At 33.6% G+C, this 19,508-nt stretch overlaps 1 protein-coding gene across 4 annotated transcripts in view; it reads left to right on the top strand.

The window, feature by feature from the left end:
* Positions 1-202: 202 nt before the first annotated feature.
* Cont (Contactin) overlaps positions 203-19,508 on the top strand; it is a 157,637-nt gene continuing 138,331 nt past the window's right edge. The window contains exons 1-5 of one of the 4 annotated variants that reach the window (XM_085811180.1): positions 204-585; positions 3,554-4,508; positions 9,758-9,832; positions 12,900-13,098; positions 13,375-13,506. In XM_085811180.1, the coding sequence (XP_085667306.1) occupies positions 9,781-9,832; positions 12,900-13,098; positions 13,375-13,506 (383 nt within the window). In that variant the 5' untranslated portion in view covers positions 204-585; positions 3,554-4,508; positions 9,758-9,780. The other 3 variants (XM_085811179.1, XM_085811182.1, XM_085811181.1) reach the window with 3 other exon arrangements.

The raw sequence follows: 19,508 nt of genomic DNA, 5'->3' as shown, positions 1-19,508 counted from the left end.
ATGGAGAGAAAATTTATGTGAAGTGGTCCTTTACAAATGATGCATACTTGATATAAAATAAAATAATGGCTGATAATAGAACATCACTAATAGCATATTTTCTTAGATAACCACACCCATAAGACAAATCGGTACAACTCTAATATACGCCCTAATTTCACCAAATGTGGCGATATGTGTTCTGCGCTGTTTTTTGGCTCGATTGCGTGTTCTATGGCAACCCTGTTGACGTTGAAAAATCTTTCGCTGGAGCTCGTTGGTTCGCCTCTGTGTCTGAGAAGATGGGAGGGAAAGATAAAATGGTAGTTGTTGAATTGAAGTTCGGCAAAAGGAAATATGATTGTGGCTATGCTGTTGAAGGGTAGTGGGTATTTGGAAGTGTGGAAAGAGGGTCTGGGAGATTATTTTTAATGGCAGTGCATGATAGAAGTAGGGATTTGTGATTTTATTTATTTGTGAACAATAGTATAAATTTTCTGGATAGTGTGTCTGGCTGTCATGTAAATACGATAGTGATTACGTGGCGGCATGTTAAAGGCGGTATGAAATTTATATTTCTGCTATTCGAAAACGTATTAATTCATGGTAAGTGCATTTTATTTTATCCTTGTTCTTATTTTGTAGAATGTTATGTTCATTGGTTCTTTAGTATGAATTTCTGTCGTTATTGTTGTTTTTTTAAATTGTTTGAAATTTATTTTAGTTTATTTTGTTGTTTAGTGTCTAGACTGTACAATTCGTAGATGTTTTTTAAAGTTGAAACAGAACGCTGTGTACAGGGTATTATTTGAAATTTATTGTTATGTTATTTTATTAAAGCGAGGAGTGCGTAGATCGTAGATTCCTTCCTAGCCTAAATTGTGCAATTCGTAGAATTTTTTTTAAGTTTAAACAGGATGCTGTGTACATGGTATTCTTTGAAATTTATTGTTGTTATGTTAATTTATTAAAGCGAGGTGTGCGTAGTTTGTAGATTCGTTCGTTGCCTACATTGTGCAATTCGTAGATGTTTTTTTAAGTTAAAACATGTTGCCGTGTACATGGATTCTTGTCAAATATTTTTGGTTAGAAACTTTACGTTTTTGCTATCTAAATTTTTTGTTTTTGTTTCGGATTTTTAGCTAAATTGTGTGTTCAAAACGTAGTTTTTGCATGTGCGAAAACCGCATTTTTGAGACATTTTAGGCTAAAAGTTCAAAATGTAGACAAAAAATTTAGATAGTAATATGGCAGCGTGAAGTTTCTCGCCAAAAATATTTGGCGACTTGAGGGCGCATATCAGAGTAGTTCCGACAAATCTATTTAAGTAAGAGGTTATTCTCTTTGTGAAGTTCGATTGCATTTTCTAAAAAAAAAAGCACACACTGTTTTGCATATCATTACATTTGTCCATATCTGTGTTGATAGCAAAAACTAAATCATAATATTAAATGATGAGAAATATGCCCAAGGAAATTGCAATACAGTTTAAGTAAATAAATGGATGTATAATAGAAATATAAAATTGCATGTTTCCACAGGACTTTCATTAAGAAATAAGAGCTAAAAATTCAATAATAGTGGACAGCATGCAGTTGTCATGAAAAATTTCATTCATACACAGTTTATGAGCACTGGGTGAGACAGTTTTGAGGAATAATAAGTAAGAAAGTTTTCTCATCATCATATTCAAAGACATGTTTTTCATATTTTGTACTTGGATCTGTTTGGGGAAGTGACTGATTTTGCCATCAGTAAAAGTTATCCTGCTTAAAACAGTTTATTATTGTGTTTTCTGAAACATGGTTTCAAAATATGTATTTAGAAGATGCAGAAAATGCACCAAGGAGGTTAGTCCTTATTAATTCATTTACACTTTCATCCAAATTTTCCACTTTATGAAGAATACAGCTCACCTCACGAAGATCATATTCTTTCATCGCTCTATAAAAATTCCTTAATCACAAACTGGAATAACAGATATCATGTTTTCTGCAAGGAATAAAACTCCAAATTTTCCTCATTATAAAGAATACAGCTCACCTCACGAAGATCATATTCTTTCATCGCTCTATAAAAATTCCTTAATCACAAACTTGAATAATAGATATCATGTTTTTTGCAAGGAATAAAACTTCGGCATACTTTATGAAGTATGTTTTGTGACATGCAGTTGTGAATCAGATCAAAGGTAATTCTTTTCATCTTACAGTTTCTAAATTCATTCATTAAAAATTTCTGTCATCATCTATACCATACGTTATTTTTTCATAATTTCAAATTCATCAAGGAAAAAATCAAATACATTGCAACATTTTACTCACATTAAATTACATAATAATTACAACAAACGATGAGTCAATTTCCCATGTTTCTGCACAAGTGCCGATGGAACATTGACATTTTGATACACTTAAAAACTCGCAAAACATTAGAATAAATTTTTATTTCAGAGGCAGAAACAATTTAAAAAATTATCACATCTGAAATTTAGTGTCATTCACTTCACAAATGATGTTAAATTATGCGAAAGCATAGTCATTTTACGATTAACTAAATTATCAACAGAAAAAATGCGTTCAAAATTCAGTATTAAAATAGTATTTTTATAATTAAACAGTTTCAGCGCTTTCGTAAGAAAAAAAAAAAAAAAAAAAAGAAACTGTTTTGTATCTGATTTTAATAGTTTTAAATCAGTATGCACAAAATTTTTTCATACCACTAAAAAAATTATATGAAGTGCTAACAGAGATATTAAAAATTGAGATTGTTTTGTTCTTTTATTTATAATATGTTTAGCAGGAAATAAATGTTAATTCAAAGAACACTGCAATGGAAGTTCTCACATGTTCTATCAAACTTTTGTCAGTGATTTTAACTGAATTATCACCAGAAGAAATTTATTAATAAGCGAACACTACAACCAACGAATATCTAAGATATTCTTTAACTACAACAACGTTTGCACCCTAACACGAGATCTTCGATGTTTGTTTACATCGCACGATAAATTGTTAATCTTTGCCATAATTTACCGCGAAATATGATAAAAAGCCAAATATTGTAACCCATCCAGAAGCCCGTGACGTCACGGTACACTTTTCCGTACACCTTTGGCGTGTGTCTAATTGTGACGGACTACATTACTCTGTGGTCCTCGTTGCCAAAACTCAACTGTAGCATATCCAAGTTCTTCAAAGCAAAGCACTTAGAGAGATTATCAACGCGCCATGTTTCATTCCACATTCATATATCCACCGTTATCTCAAAATACACACAATTCAAAGAAAAACACAAATATATATTTGACATTTTTATTCCTTTACTCGGTGAAGCCAAAATGGCAATAATTAGTTAAAAACGCGGAGTATAATTCCATGATACAGTATACTAGAAGTTATAATACACTATATCCATTGTTAACAAATGTTTACAGACAGAAAAAAATTGACAATAGTGTCTTGTTTTGCACTAGCTAGATCTTTTTGCCCGAATGACGAGTGCGAGGCAAGTATAAATACAGGGTGTTCGGGATAAATTTGACATATTTATAATTTATTATATTTTTTCGTAGGTTGGAGATATTGACATACACTACTCGTCATTTAAAAGTTTGGACCCTTCTTCATTCATATACAAGATGTCAGAAAGGATGGATGACTGGAACCCATCTGAATCATGGAAGAGAATAACTTGCATCATGATGATTCATGCCGGCCATCAAAATAAGGATATTATGACTGCTGCCCAATGCTCCCTGAACACAGTAAAAACAATCGGGCATGAACTAGAGACTTGCAATGGTGACTACGAGGATGTAGCAAGAAGAAAGATCCCTGGCAGACGATCTGATTGCGTTTGTACAGCAGAATTCCTCGCAAATCTGCAGGAACAGGTGTTGAAGAACCCTGGCATTGGAATTCGGGCTTTGTTACGTGAAATGAATGTTGCAGCCTCTACTATGAAGCTTTCACTCAATGAAGACCTTCGCTACTACTCATACAAGCGGATTTTCTTTCTCCTTACGAAACTGTCAAATTTATTCCGAACACCCTTATATAGAGTACACGGCTATCCATCTGATACGAATATCGAACTAAATTGTTTCACAATTTAGAGAACTTATTTAGTGTTTTTGTTTATAATAAAGCGAAATCTTTTAAAAAGCATGTCAATTCAGGACATTTTTTATATATCTAAAGATTTGAGTAATAGAGTCCAGTAACAATTTTCTTTTGAACCAAATAACGATTAATTTCTGTGAACTTTTAAAATAAGAGCAGATGTGGTGTATGATTTCTTACTCTTGTTTTTTGTGAGCTAGCTGCTCTGCCACAGTATTCAAGGCGCGGCTTCAGTTTTATTATTTGCGGCAATTTATTTTTGATGCTGAACCGATTTCTGTTTACTAAATGAAAGGAAAGGGTGTGTTCGTTGTTTATATCAGTGCAACATCTATGCAATCCAAAGAATAATTCTTGTTCGCATCTCAGACGTAATTGTTTCCTTTTTGATTTGGTCACTTGGATGTGAGTTCGTTAATTTTTACAGCTATTACTTACGAAGAGTTACTACTTTGTTCTATAGAAGGACATTGTGTAATATTGCAATAATTATGGCCTTTTTATACGAACGCTGATGTTATTGTATGAAATTTGTTGTATTATGAATGACTGATTTAACATATATTAAATTATTGAAGTTTTATTAGAACTCATCTGCATTTTATAAAACAGGTTTTGTTATTAAAATTTTTATATTAATTTTTATGAGCAGTTTAAATATATATTAAACTGATTATATCCAAAGTATTGAGTAGTTGATATTCAAATTTTGGGTTACTTAAAATACAGAAATCCTTCTCTTTAGACAATTTCGATTACCGTGTTTTTGAGTTCACATCGTTTATTAATTGCAGTGAATTGTTACTTAACAGAGAGAATTTTACTTAATATGTCAGAGATTTATTTTTGTAGTTCAAACTAAGCAACAGATTTTCAGTTTTATTTTGTGTCGAAAATAATTTTGAGCTTCAAATGTTTATCGTATATGAAAGAGTGATGTAGCACCAGGGTGCCTGGGTCTGAGGACCCTACCCCTAAACGAATAAATACATTGTTTCGAATTACTACATCAGGAAATAACTGAATGGGAAATAGAGTACATATGTAGGGTTTTCATCCGCAAAGAACCCGTTGGCGCTTCGGGAAAGAACCCGTTGGCGCCGTTGCATTTTTACTCGCCAAGCTCGCGGTTCATCGACGATAATCCGAGCCGTAAACGTGATTTTTAGTGCATGTAAATTCAAGTTAGCAGATAAAACAATGTATTAAGCATATTGTAGTAAAAATTCACAGATAATAAGCATGTAGATGTAAAACTAACCGGTTAAACGTGATATACGAAAATTGTATTAAATTCAAGTTAGCACAGAAAAGAATATATTTTGCATAAGAGCATTTATAACGGAAATAAAACTTCATATAAAAATATAAATTAGTATTAATATACTGAAATTAACCGGTTAAACGTGACATACGAAAAAAATTTGTCTTAAATTCCAGTTAACACAGAAAACAATATATTCCTTACTACAGCAGTGGTTTGCTAATTTTGATGACCATGGTGATGCATCAAACTATTCTGTCATCCTAGATAATCAATAATATTTTTTTTATTTCAATTTAATCATCTATTTATGTCACACCTGCCATCCTCTGAAAGGTTATTGTTAGAAAAGCATTAACAATATATTATCTTGTTTAAATTTTACGCCATAAAAATTAATTTATTCTCAGAATTTTAGATGACAATAACCAATAATAAAAATAAAAGCATTACTTAATTATTTAAAATGCACATTTTTGCGGTCTACGAAAACAAATTACTTTAGACGTTGGAAACCTCATGGTTCTTAGAGCTGTTCATAATTAAGAACACAACGTGAACAGCCGTGTTACAAATTAGCATTCACCCCTCCTTTCATCCCGAACCGAGAACCGGCATCTATCTACGAAAATATTTCTATTTATTCGTTGTTAAAGAATTCAGAAAAACTAATAATAAATAAGAGAAGAATAATATAAACCTGCAAATGCGAACAAAGACAGTAATAATTCAACAAAATAAACGCAAAAGGAGTGGTTGCATACTTCGAACAAGGGATATATCCGATGAGTTACCAGGTTTGAACTATTATCGCCAAAGTTGGCGATGTTTACATTTACCGGGTTCTCTGCGGATGTGCTTCCCATATGTATATATTCGCATATTTTTTTTATTAATAAGTTGAGCTAGAAGTAATTATCAGTTATTTAGATTATGAATTAGAATACTTGGTAAAATCCTAGGAGAGCTCATACCCTTGATGACAACCTGGGAAAGTGTGCACTGCTTCGAGCATTTCCCAAAAATTGCCAACTTGAAAATAACAAGTCAAAGAATTGTCCAGACTCTGTATCCATGTACACATTGACCTATTTTCACATAAAAAACATCAGAGAATTGCACAAACTTGGCATTGCACACTCACTTGACTTTGTCCATGTACACATCGATACGCACCATAACCAAAATCATTCACACCAAGTGTGTGGGCTCTGCTAGGATCCAACCGAATAGTTAGAATGTACAAAGAGAGAAATGCCGGCTGAGGAAGCTAGATACTGATCGAGCTAGTGATAATAAATTTTGATGATCTCTTGATCTCGTAAATCACAGTAAACATAAACAAACAAATAAGCAAGTGCAAGACCCAAGGTGTGCTAATGTAAAAAACATACATTACAATATATCATTAAGTAATTACTTAGATGAGAGTTGAACATAAGAGAAAAACACACATTGCACATAAAGATGCATATATACAATGCACCTTAATTAATCAGTTTGATTAGTAAGAATGGCCATTGGCCGTTTACTGTAACAGGGATCTTTAACATTGTAATCATACACTTGAATGGGAGGATTCTTAATTAATTTTTGGTCACTATAGAACTTTCGAGCAATATGGCAGTAATACATTCGTAACAGATCGATATGTAGTTCTTGATGTGACTTGTGGTTTCTCACATACCATGAAGCATCAGAGATTCGCCTGAAAACACCGTTTTGAGCAGCTTGTAACTTTTTTTGAAGAGATTTACATGAATAGGTCCATACCGGGCCGGCATAATTATATGGGATATAGCACAAATATATAAATGAGTAACTCATTGTCTATAGAAAGAATGCTGTTTTGAACTATTAAGCAGAATAGTAAATAATTATGTATTTGGGATAAATAATTTATTTGCAATTGTTAAAATTGTGTTTTTAGCTCCTAACACGAGATCTGTTTTGGAACCTGTGTATCTTAAAATATTCATGAAATTTAATTTTTGAACTTGAATTTCTAATTCAGAGTAATAGAGGTCAGTTTCATTAGCTCATTTCTGGGAGAAATGCTATTAAAATATTCAAGAATTGTTGGATCAAATAACATCTGTAAATATGAAATTATTGTATCGAAAGAACATTTTTCTCATTGTTCAACTGGTTATGTGAGATGTAGCTAGTAACTGATCACAGTTGTTAATGAAATTGTAAGCATTGGACATGAGTTAGGTTTCAATGAAGTAGACTGAGGGAGTAGGCAAGAACAGTTGAGTTTACATTGTTAGGAATGGAATGATAATATGGTTGTTAATGTTGATTAACTATGTGCACAGGAATTTGATGATGAGGAAAACCCTTCCAGGAGTGAAATGAATATAATGTTGTAAAAAATAAAGATTTATTTAGTAAATGAATTTTCATTTTTAGAATCAGACGAATCAGTGTAGTAATTTATTGAAAATTTTCAAAGCACTTGTTGATTTACTTTTTATACATAAATGATCAAGGTCATTTTGTTTATTTTGTACAGGACTGATATGCCATTTAAAATTATTATGTATTTTGTTTAAAGTGAAGTATTGAAGTCTAGTGGTATATTGGCCATATTAAAACCAATGTATATTAGGCTTAGTGTATCAATATACCAGACTAAAAATTAAATCATAATACATGCAAAATTGCAAATTCGATTCTGTGCATAATCTGCTGAAAACCCATTGTGACGGAAGAACAGGTCCAAGGTTATTCTGTCTACTTAAAAATAATTTTGCCACATCTGCCGATTTTCAACTTAGGCCAAACAATTAAAGCTGTGTCACACACCTCGCGCATGTAACTGTTCCATTCTACAAATGTATTGTGGTTCATCTTCAGCTGGATTTCACAAACTTCAATAGATGCAATTTCCTGACACCAAAAATAGATGAACCTAACGGCTGTAAAGAAGGGAATTTTCGATCCTTCAGACCAATTTTGACTTCTTAATCCTTTCTTCTCATTACAGGTTTTTTCCTACACCACCATTTCGCTACTGAGTTATTGCTAAAGCATAATTTAATCTTGTGGTTGTTTAAACATAATTTTCTATCATGAATGATGCCTTTTCTTTGAAGAAATTCTATTGCAGATGTTTCATCACAGGGCAATTCACAAATTGTTAAATCCATAGCATTATCAAAAAAGAATTAATTAAACTAGTATTTCAGTGGTGAATTACAAATATAGAACTATATAAACTTACACAGTTTGAAATCAGCATGTTCGCTAGATTTGGCGCTTTTGCGCATACATTTTCGCTGCAACTTTTTATGGTCCCCCAAATGAAATTCTACCTATTTGGTTTACTTTAAGTAGCAAGGAAATATAATGATAAATCTTTCAAATTAATTCTGACAACTACCTGAATATTGTTCTCATGTATTTTAGTGAATGAAATTTAAAATTACCAAACAATTGGACCATAAATTTAATTTATACAATTTTTTCCCCAAAAGTTAGGCTTAACCGTGCAAGTGTATCCTGTAGGCATGGCATTCCAAGAGAGTGGCTCAGTGACTGAGGCACCCATTGTTAAAGGGATAAGGGTACTTTCAGTCAGAAATAATGCTAACTGTATAAGTATAATATATACTAGTTATATTAGGATCAATTTATTAGCATAAATGAAATCTTTGGATGACATGTTAGTAACTTGAAGACTGATGTGTTATTTGTATTCAGATGAGACATAAAAATTAGTATAACAGTGCATAATGTGTTGAATAATTTAAAGAAGGTTGTTACAGTAAGGTGAAATCATATATTTGGAAAGATTCTTAAGTGCGAGAATACATTCCACATCCATGTAACTTAATGAAGGATCTGCACAAAATGTGTTTTTAATAATTAATGCAGGGAAAATTAAAATGGATAAAATGCTAATGGAAAAAAAAATACAAATTGAATACATTGAATAAAAATAATCAAGGGAATACAGTTAACCAATAAGTTAGCCCTCAGAACAAAAAACTATGCACAACAGAGTAAGGTGAAAATTATGTGAATTTAAAATTTTCAGAATCTAGCGCTATTGAACTAGGGGGGGAAATATACTAGGAAATACAGTATTCTACTTTTATCTTTTTTAAATTGCTTTTATTATAAGAATTTAGGATTTACCTTTTATAAATTTATTTTGTACATAAATATTTTTTTTTTTTTTCCAAAATTAAAAATTTGGTGACCCTTTTCATACCTATTAAATGAAATCAGTTGTCTTCTAGAAATGCTATCTTACATCCAAACCCTTTATTTTCTGTGCAATCTATGTATGTTTTCTTCTTTCTTATGAAAAGTGAGTGCTATAATAGGAAATCTGCATATAAATGGTATTAAAAATTTAGAAATTTTATATTTTATACAGATTTCTATCCATATCTAAGAGCCATGCTGAAGACTGCTCTTTTTATTGTCATCTTTCACAGCATTTCATATTCGGGTGAGTTTGTGAATCCCTTTGAGCATGATATGTAATTTTGCTATAAATTTTCATTGAAATATTTCCATGTAAATTTTCAAGAGTATTTTAGCATTTATTGGGAGTACAAATAAGTCTTTGCAGTTTGACAAAAAATAACGCCACCAGTAAGTTATGGTTAAAATTGTCTGATGTAAAACATCATATTGTAAGGTTGGACATCTGCTAACAACATAAACCTTGAAATTCTACCAATTTTATATCAACATCATATATTTTTTTCATGTGAAAAATGTCAAATTTTGAGCTGAATGAGCTTCATTTGCACGAACTTTTGATTTACTTTTTTTATTTAAAGAAATCTCCAGCTGAAGCACAAGATGAAAGTGTATGAAAATTTCATATGAACATTGTATTGTATAGTTACTGGTGATGAAAAATGGATCCATTAGGATAACACAAAGAATAAATCGTGGTGACCATCTGGACATGCTTCAGCATTGACACCCAAGCCGAATATTCATGGAAAAAAAAATCATGCTGTGTGTATGATGGAATGAGCTGGGTGTCATGTATTATGAGTTGCTCAAACTGAATGAAATTATTACTGGGGCTCTTTACTGAACACAAATGATGAGATTGAGCTGAGCACTCAAAGAAAATGCATCCACTACTATTCCAGATATGATCAAATTATTCTCCTGCATTATACCGCTCATCCTTGTGTTCCTCCACTAGTCAAAACATACTTGAAAACACAAATGAGAAGGTTTCTCCCTCCTGCTGTATTCACTAGACATGGCTTCTTCTGATTACTGCTGGTTTCGATTTATGACGCATAGCATGTCTGAGCAACACTTTACATCATATGAAGATACCAGAAATTTAAAAGTGAGTGCTATAATAGGAAATCTGCATATAAATGGTATTAAAAATTTAGAAATTTTTATTAATTTTATACAGATTTTTATCCAGATCTAAGAGCCATGCTGAAGACTGCTCTTTTTATTGTCATCTTTCACAGCATTTCATATTCGGGTGAGTTTGTGAATCCCTTTGAGCATTGATTTGTGGATAGAATTGAAATTGGGTTGATTTGTGTATAGCTTTGAAAGATGAAGTGTTCTTTCAGTGTGGTAGCCATATGCTGCCAGAAAGATGGGAAAAAGTAGTGGCTAGTGATGGACAACGTTTTGAATAAAAAATGTTGTCCATTGCTAGCAACTACTTGAATAAAACAAATGTACCGTTCTTTCAAAATAAATGCTTAATTTTGATGATAAATGCTTAATTTTGATGATAAATGGTGGATACTTATTTGTGTTCCTGATACTTTTTGAAATTGGAACATAAAAGGACAGATGATTTCTTTTTATTGCATTCAAATCTGCTAGGAGGAGAAAAATTATAGTTGCTTTATGATTTGATTTCATTAGTGATTTATTATTATTTTAAGCCAGAATGTGTTATGTTCTGATTATCTGTGTCCCCACTGAAAAATCACAAAAAAAAGTGTTCATAAGGTAAAGCAGTATCCAATCAAGAATGTTAGATGGCATGATGTCACCAAAAATATATTAAAATTATATTCCACAGATTTTACCCAAATTGCTCATATTTGTAACTGAAATATAATAGATTTACAAAGTACAGCTTTAAGGCTAGTTCAGGAGTATCTAATGTTTATAGGAGAAAAATATATAAAAATTGAAAATGCATTCCTATGTATCAGGGCTGGACATAGCACGGCTTGCGAGCTACAAGTGTTTCTCACAGGCGAATGGTGCAGCTCTTTTGCAGTTAAAATATATGTGTGGAATATAATAAACTAAAATTGTTCAGTGGCCAAAAGAAAGTAATTATTTTATTTCATTTCTTGTTAGTTTAAGAAACTTAATAATGTTATTCAAAAACATAAAACAGAAATCTTGTGCTGATTCAAGAAAAACAATTTTATAAAAAAAACTTTAAAAGTTAGATTTGCTTGTAGATGCTTTAGAGGAAAAGTCTTCTGAATTTCTGAATCATTTTGTAGCAAGATAAACTAAATTGGGGGTCATCTGTGAGTGTAACGAAAACATGTTATGCATCAGAAACATTTAATATCGTACAGAATTTGATACAAATTAGAAGTAAGTTAGAAGTTAAATTAATGTCTGAATGTTTGTACATCTGCGAATGTAACAAAAACACGTTATGCATCAGAAACATTTATTGTCATACAGAATTTGATATAAATTAGAAGTAAGTTGAATCAATGTCTGAATTGGTGAAAAATTTGGGAATTTCTAATAAATGTATTGACAGTCACAGCTTAGATGGTAATGTAACCTGTAGAACATTTGGAGAATCCTTAAAATTTAAAAACAACAATGGCTTGCCTGCCATGAAGTGAGCATGCAAGGAAATCACGTAATTATTTTGAGGTGGCAAAAAAATGATTTGAGTCACTGTGATGCAGATTTAAGAAGAATTCAGAGTTTCATGAGTATTACAAAGCTGTGATAAATATCTTAGAAGAATCAGTATATTTAAAAACTGAGAAAGAGTATTTTATACCGCATCAAGTTGTAATTAGAGAAAACAAAAGCACCACAATTTATACTCTCTTCGAGGCATCATCACATCATCTGAAGGCATACTGTCATTTAGTAAATGTTTGGAATCAGATGTTTCTTTTGATTTGAAACCTGTTTCACTGCTATTAAAAATAAATTAATCATTAAATATGGACTTGTAGCTTTTGGAGAATCTTGCTGCGGCTCTTGAACTTTCCTGGATTCCAAAATGCAGCGCGTGCTGACATGGAGTTTGCCTCCCATGCTATATGTTCTTTGTCACATAGCATACACCTGTACATGCAAATATGCATTAAATAATATTATGAATATTCTATTTTTTCATGAATTAAATAAATTTGTATTATAACTTTAATGAAGGTATGTCAAAAATTCTCAGTAGAGTGAACACTTTCTAATTAACGTTTTGTTTCCTTCAATGAGTTAACATGACTCCCGCATCATCTGTTGTGTACTAGCATTAACGTAAAGTTACTTATTATGTCTAAGTACTGTGAATTTTTTTATAGTATTATGTCAGACATGTCCAAAAGAGTGGATAGATTTCTCAGATTCATGCTACAAGTTCACCAGAACACCTTTAAGGACCCGTGATGAAGCCCAAGATATATGTAGAAGTTACAATACTGATTTAGTTGCTGTAAATACATTAGAAGAACATTATTTTATAGTTGGTTGGCTACGAGAAAATGATCCTCAACATCGAAGGCAAGTAAATAGAAATTATTTTTTATTTATTATGTTGCAGTGATCCTGAAAGTTTTTATTTTTAATATATTAATTATTTTCCACTGAGTTCTGCATATAGCTTATTAATTTCATTTTTGATCACATTTGCATTTTAACAGAAGCTGTAGTACAGTGTATTTGAAAACTTAATTTTTCTAGACCTTGCTAATATAGTTACTTTTATGTGTGTTATAGTTTCCAAATGCTGGAATTTTTGTTGCAGTTTATATTGTGAGTTCTTAATTTATTCAATAGGTGGTTTACAAGTGGACGTGATGATGGTGACAATGTATGGGTCTGGGATAGTGATAACAGTTTGTTCAGTGATGTAGATGCCTTGTTTTTACCCATGCAAAATACATCATATTCACGCTATGCTGCTTATAAGTGAGTTTAATATCTTTAATTATTAAAGTTGTAATTGATTGTGACTATTTACAAAAATTAATACAGTCAAAAGTCGTTAATTCGGACACCCATAATTCGGAATGATCTATAATCTGGACCTCAAAACTAAAAACTTTCTGCGCATGCGCCGCGTTGACACATGCGCATAGGCGTTTACGCGTGCACGTAAGACCTTTTACGACTGCGCATATGAGTGTGCGCAAGTGCAGAATACGTTTTCGCGTGCGCGTTTTATGTATAACGCGTTTTACGTATAAGCTAAAATTATCTAATTATCTATTTCAGTTAATGTTGATGATTGCGTTGTTCCTTAATTTTCGAATTGGATCCGGCTTATTATTTTTTGCAGACTGTAAGAGCAATTTTATAAAAGTAAGCTTAAACTTTCGATTATATCAAATAGAATTTCCGATATATATTTGTTAATATGTAAAGGATCTAAAGCGAAAGTATGTTTTGAAATCCGAAATCTGTTTATCAATTTCACACTGCTCGGCGGGGGGAAGGGCGCGTAATGAATTGGAAGTTGATCTGTCAGCACTATCCTTATCTTCAGGGCAGATGTTTTTATTTTATTTGGCTTATAATTCCTTACCAAATTAGTATTTCATCTCGATGTGCTCCGTCCTTGATATGATTTAAAACAAGTTCCTCGTCATTATAATTCGCTTCCGATAGCGAAGAAAGTGACAGAGGTTAGTGAAAACGAAAAAATTTCGATTGACAAATTAGTCGGTGTTCTCGATACAGCAATTATAGGACTTGAACAGCGGAACTTTGTAACTGAACAAGAAATTATGTCTGTTTAATAGAATTAAAGAGAAAGTATTATCACATGAAACGAAGCAAAACTTAAACAACTTACATTGAAAGAAATGTTTAAAGTAAACAAATAAATATTAAGCTTTTTCTTTTTGCAAATTTTGATACCCTTTAGATCATAATTGTTCTTTATTTCATAAATTACGATTTCATATTTTTAATTTTAGAATTTCTGCATGCCATCTTACGAGATTTAAACTGATGATCTATAATCCGGAATCGCCGAAGTCCCGACGAGTCCGGATTAACGACTTTTGACTGTACAGCAGATCAGAAATCTACACATCGTAGTACCCGATGTATGCTAGTAAAATTTTTTTAGAGGAAGAAAATCAGTACTTTTCTGATTACTCACATTCCACAAAAAGTTGGCAACTCACTGCGGACTTTCTGAATTGAATAAAAACATTTGTTTGGCTATTTTAATGGCTTATAGGTACTGTTCTGCTCATAAATAATAAAAAGAGTTTTCTAAAAAAGAAGAAATTTTAGGAAAAACAGAGATCTGAGTGATCATTATTTACATTTTTACAGCCAGTGAATACTACTCAGTAAAATGACTGTTAGATATAACACTTGTAAATCCATATGTACTGAAACATGTATATGGTATGCACATGCATGAGTTGGCTATGGTTCAGAGTTGGGCATAATTTATTTACAGTATAATTGATTAATGATTGAATTACAATGTAATTACATACAAAACAATTGCATTATAATAGTATCCTTCAGTTACACTCATGTCCATAAATTAAGGATAATTCGGAGCCACGTGGAAATCAAACTCTAAAATGAATATATCACCTGTAAAATCACTACACACATCTTCAAGAATCATATGCAAATTTCAGAAAGTAACCAGATGACACCGATGGTACGTCACAATGACGACAGTGTAAGAGAGTGATATATAAGGAATACAAGCAAAGAAGTAAAATTGTTCGCAGGCACTTTATAAGCATTTCAGTGCAATAACCGAATAGTTATAACACAAACGACGCATTTGGAGGATTTTTTACGTGGTAGAATTATTGGCCGTCTGGAATGTGGGCGTACCCAACTGGAAGTATCAGATGAACTTGGAATTGCCCAGAGTGTCATCTCCAGGCTTTGGCAACGATTCCAAGATGATGTTAATGTGAGTAGACATTACAGCACAGGTCGCCCCAGAGTTACAATGCCGAATGAGGACCGGTGTGTGGCAGTTAGTGCCAAAAGAAACAGGCGGAGCACAGCCTCAGACCTTTCTCGTCAGCTCTCTTCAGCCACTGGTACGAAAATTTCAAGGCAGACCGTGTACAGACGTTTAGGGCAGATTGGTCTATATGCTCGTAGACCTATCAGGATCATTCCACTTACTGCAACTCACTGTCGCCTGCGGTTAGCCTGGAGTAGAGAGCATGCATTGTGGACACTGCAACAGTGGGCTTGTGTGATGTTTTCCAACGAGTCCAGGTTTAGCTTGCAGTCTGATTCTCGCCAGACTTTCATATGGAGAGCTCCAGGTACCCGTTACCACCAAGAAAACATCATTGAACGACACCGTTACGGTGGTGCAGGAGTGCTCGTTTGGGGTGGAATTATTCTGGGTTCCAGAACTGACCTGCATGTTCAAATTGGAACCATGACAAGCCAAATCTGTCGCGACGTCATTCTGGAACAACATGTGCGTTTGTTTCGGGGCACTATGGGCACACAATTTGTGTTTATGGATGACAACGCCCGTCCTCACCGTGCAAACATCGTAAGTGAATGCCTTCAATCGGAGGATATCACCCGTATGGACTGGCCAGCATTCTCACCAGACTTGAATCCAGTAGAGCACGTGTGGGACATGCTTGGTCGATGAGTTGCAGCCCGTCAACCTACATGTCTACCGGAGTTGCAGCCTGTCAACCTACATGTCTCCTCCTACATGTCTACTGGAACTTCGGAGAGCATTGCTTTTTGAGTGGTGTAATATCCCCCAAGATCAGATTGATAATTTGATACTCAGCATGCCTAGGCGTTGTACGGACTGTATTGCATCGTCTGGGAGACATACAATGTATTAACAATCATACCAACCATGTAATATTGTTTTTTTGTAAATAGTTTTTTTTTTTTTTTTTTTAATTTGCTCCAGGGAGAAAAAATTTCTAATTTTTTAATAATATCAAACATATAGCATCTTTTATTGCTCTTTACATTTTGTTTAATAAATAATCTTTACAAATAAGTCAAATTTGTTTTGCTTCTAACTCTTCCTTTGCCTGATTTCGCATTATCCTTAATTTATGGACATGAGTGTATAATGTAATCGTAAGTCCCAGCAATTGCAATTAATTCAGTTACAATGTAATTGTGTTATAAATTATACAATTACAATGTTATTGAACTATAAATCGTACAATTACAACGTAATTATAACTGCAGATAGTTCAATTACAACATAATTGTAATGACAATTGCACATACAATAAAATTATACCTGCAGTTATACAAAGGCTGTTCACACATTTGTTTAGATAATTTTCACTGCATTTAAGGAATAACCTAATTTTTTTAGTTTTAAATGTTGTATATAATAACTCTTATTCTTTACTATCTTTCTCCACCGTAATTTCCAAGACAGCCTTTTGCAGTATCGGAAGAGGTACTTTATCCTGTTCCTCTTGAACAACTTTCCAGAGTCCAAGGAAGGTTGTAGGTCGACATTTGGACAATCAGCGTTTTAAAAGTCCAAAAGCACAAAAATCCATGGGTCATCAGGAGATTTTATAGGTAAAGATGTGGGTGAAGTGGCCTAGATACCATTTTCTTGTTCCATTTTTTTTTCAAGAAATTAACAGTGGATTTTGACGTGTCTCTCTTTTTCTTGATACAGTTCTACTGATTGATGACACTGTGGGTAAAGAGAAGATATTTCATATTTGAAAATTGGGTATAAAATATGTTTCTGATAATATATGATCTTAATATTTTTCTCCACTCTTTTTTTTTTTTAAAATTTGTGGTTATATGAAAAATCATAAGTCCCTTTAAAAAACTTTCTTTAGATTCTTTGAACCATATTTTTAAGATTGTTTTCTCCTCTTTGATGATAATAAATGGATCTCTTTTTATTATAGTAAATTAAATTCACCCAAGTTTCATCTATTGTGGCAATATTTTTCCATTTTTGTCTGGATACACATTCTGCAATGTGTTCTGCATTCAGCAATACGTTGTGGAGAAAAACAGTGAACATTAGCCTTTTCTGCCTTTTTAAGATTCAGATCAACATTAATCACATTGTTTGCTGTTGACAGTGAGCATTTAAATGTGCTTTTGTTTTGACGGATTTTTTTAATATTAAAGATCTTTGCAACATTCAAAATATTCAGTTTTTCCTTTGATATGTATTTGGAACAAATTTTGTATGTGAAGCCAAACTTTCGTATTTTCCCCCTTCTTTGTTGTGATAATATTACCTACCATAACTTTAGATATTGAAAAACCATGGATTTCACGCTGTTTTTAACAACTAGATACAAATAATTTTCTTCAGAAAAGGCAGAAACATAGATCTTAATTAAACATTCATATGCCCTTGCATATAGCAGTTTCTCAAAACACTATCATTCGGGAAAGTGTAAGATCTTTCATTTATCTTTTAAAATTTAATTGTCTATTATTACCTGAACAAAGTTGGTGATTTTTTGTAGTTAATTTTATTGTTAAAAGTATAATTAATGCAGCTATAATTACAGTCATAACAAATGGTATTTAGAATTGCATTATAACTCAATGCAATTTTTAAGTTGTAGATTAGCAGTAACCAAACAATAAAGACTCTTTTTTAATAGTGGTAGACCGATCCAGGTTTGAATTCTGGTGAACAATCGAGATGTTTTGGTATCTTCGTGGTTTTCATTCCATGAATATAAACCAGCTTTCATAGAAAGTATGCCATGAAGACATCGTTATCTTTATATACTTTGTCACGCTGAATTAAATAAACAACCAACTTGTACTTTTGCTTAACCCTCTGACTGACAAGGCCGTATATATACAAGGGGTGATCAAATGAAAAGGTACGAAACGACGTAAAAAGGTAACAGCTAAATATTTGCATATTCCGCCATAGGAGAACATAACGAGACATCTCGGGATGCGATTGGAGTCTCTGATTGGGATCGGAGCATGAGCGGGTGCCTGCATGCACAGGAGAGAGCAAAAGCTCTTATCAAAAGTGGCGTCCAAATGATGCAGCAGTCCATATGAGGACAGGATGGCGTTCGCGTTGCAAAATTTGATGACCGGGGAGGAGCGAGGTTTCGTCCGATTTCTGACAGCAGAAGGTGAGAAACCGGCAGCTATTCATTGCCGGATGGTGACAGTTTATGGGGAGAAATGTGTCTGACAAATCTGTCAGGAAATGGAGTGCCCGTTTTTGTGCAGGCCGTGAGAGTGTGGGTGATGATCCGAGACCAGGCCAGGCAAACACTGTCATCACGAGCGATCTCATCGACAAGGTGGACCACCTAGTGAGAAGTGATCGGCATGTGACATTGCGAATGTTTGCGGTGAAGGTGGATGGCAGCTATGGAACCATGTGGACTATCGTTCACAACAGGTTGCAATAACGGAAGGTGTGTGCCGCTTCGGTTCCGAAGCAGCTCACCGGCCAGCAAAAGGAACTGCGTATGGGGCTAGTACTGCAACATCTGTTTCGGTATCAGGAAGACCCCGCTTTCATGAAGCGGATCGTCACAGGTGATGAGACGTGCTGCCATCACTATGAGCCAGAGACAAAGCGGGACAGCATGCAGTGGAAGCATGCGTCGTCACCTCCTGCTAAAAAGTTCAAAGCCGTGCCGTCAGCAGGCAAGGTGTTGCTCACCGTCTTTTTTCGACGTTCAAGGTCCGCTACTTGTGGAATTCCTCGAGTACAGAAAAACCATTATCTCCGATGTGTACTGTGAGACATTCCGACATCTATGCAGGTCCATCAAGAATAAAAGACCTGGGCTGCTCCGGAGGGCGTGGTTCTGCTCCATGATAACGCGTGTCCACACGTCTCTCCAGAGTCACACACATGGAACTGGCCAAGTTCAAGTGGGAGACGTTGGACCATCCGTCCTACAGTCCAGACATGTCACCCTGCAATTTCCATGTGTTTGGTCCACTGAAGA

Source organism: Stegodyphus dumicola, chromosome 2 (assembly GCF_044657685.1).
Source record: "Stegodyphus dumicola isolate Sdum_Otavi_A_Nest chromosome 2, ASM4465768v1".
NCBI lineage: Eukaryota > Metazoa > Arthropoda > Arachnida > Araneae > Eresidae > Stegodyphus > Stegodyphus dumicola.
Note: the sequence above shows the minus strand (reverse complement) of the source record. Positions and strands in the feature narration are given on the sequence as shown.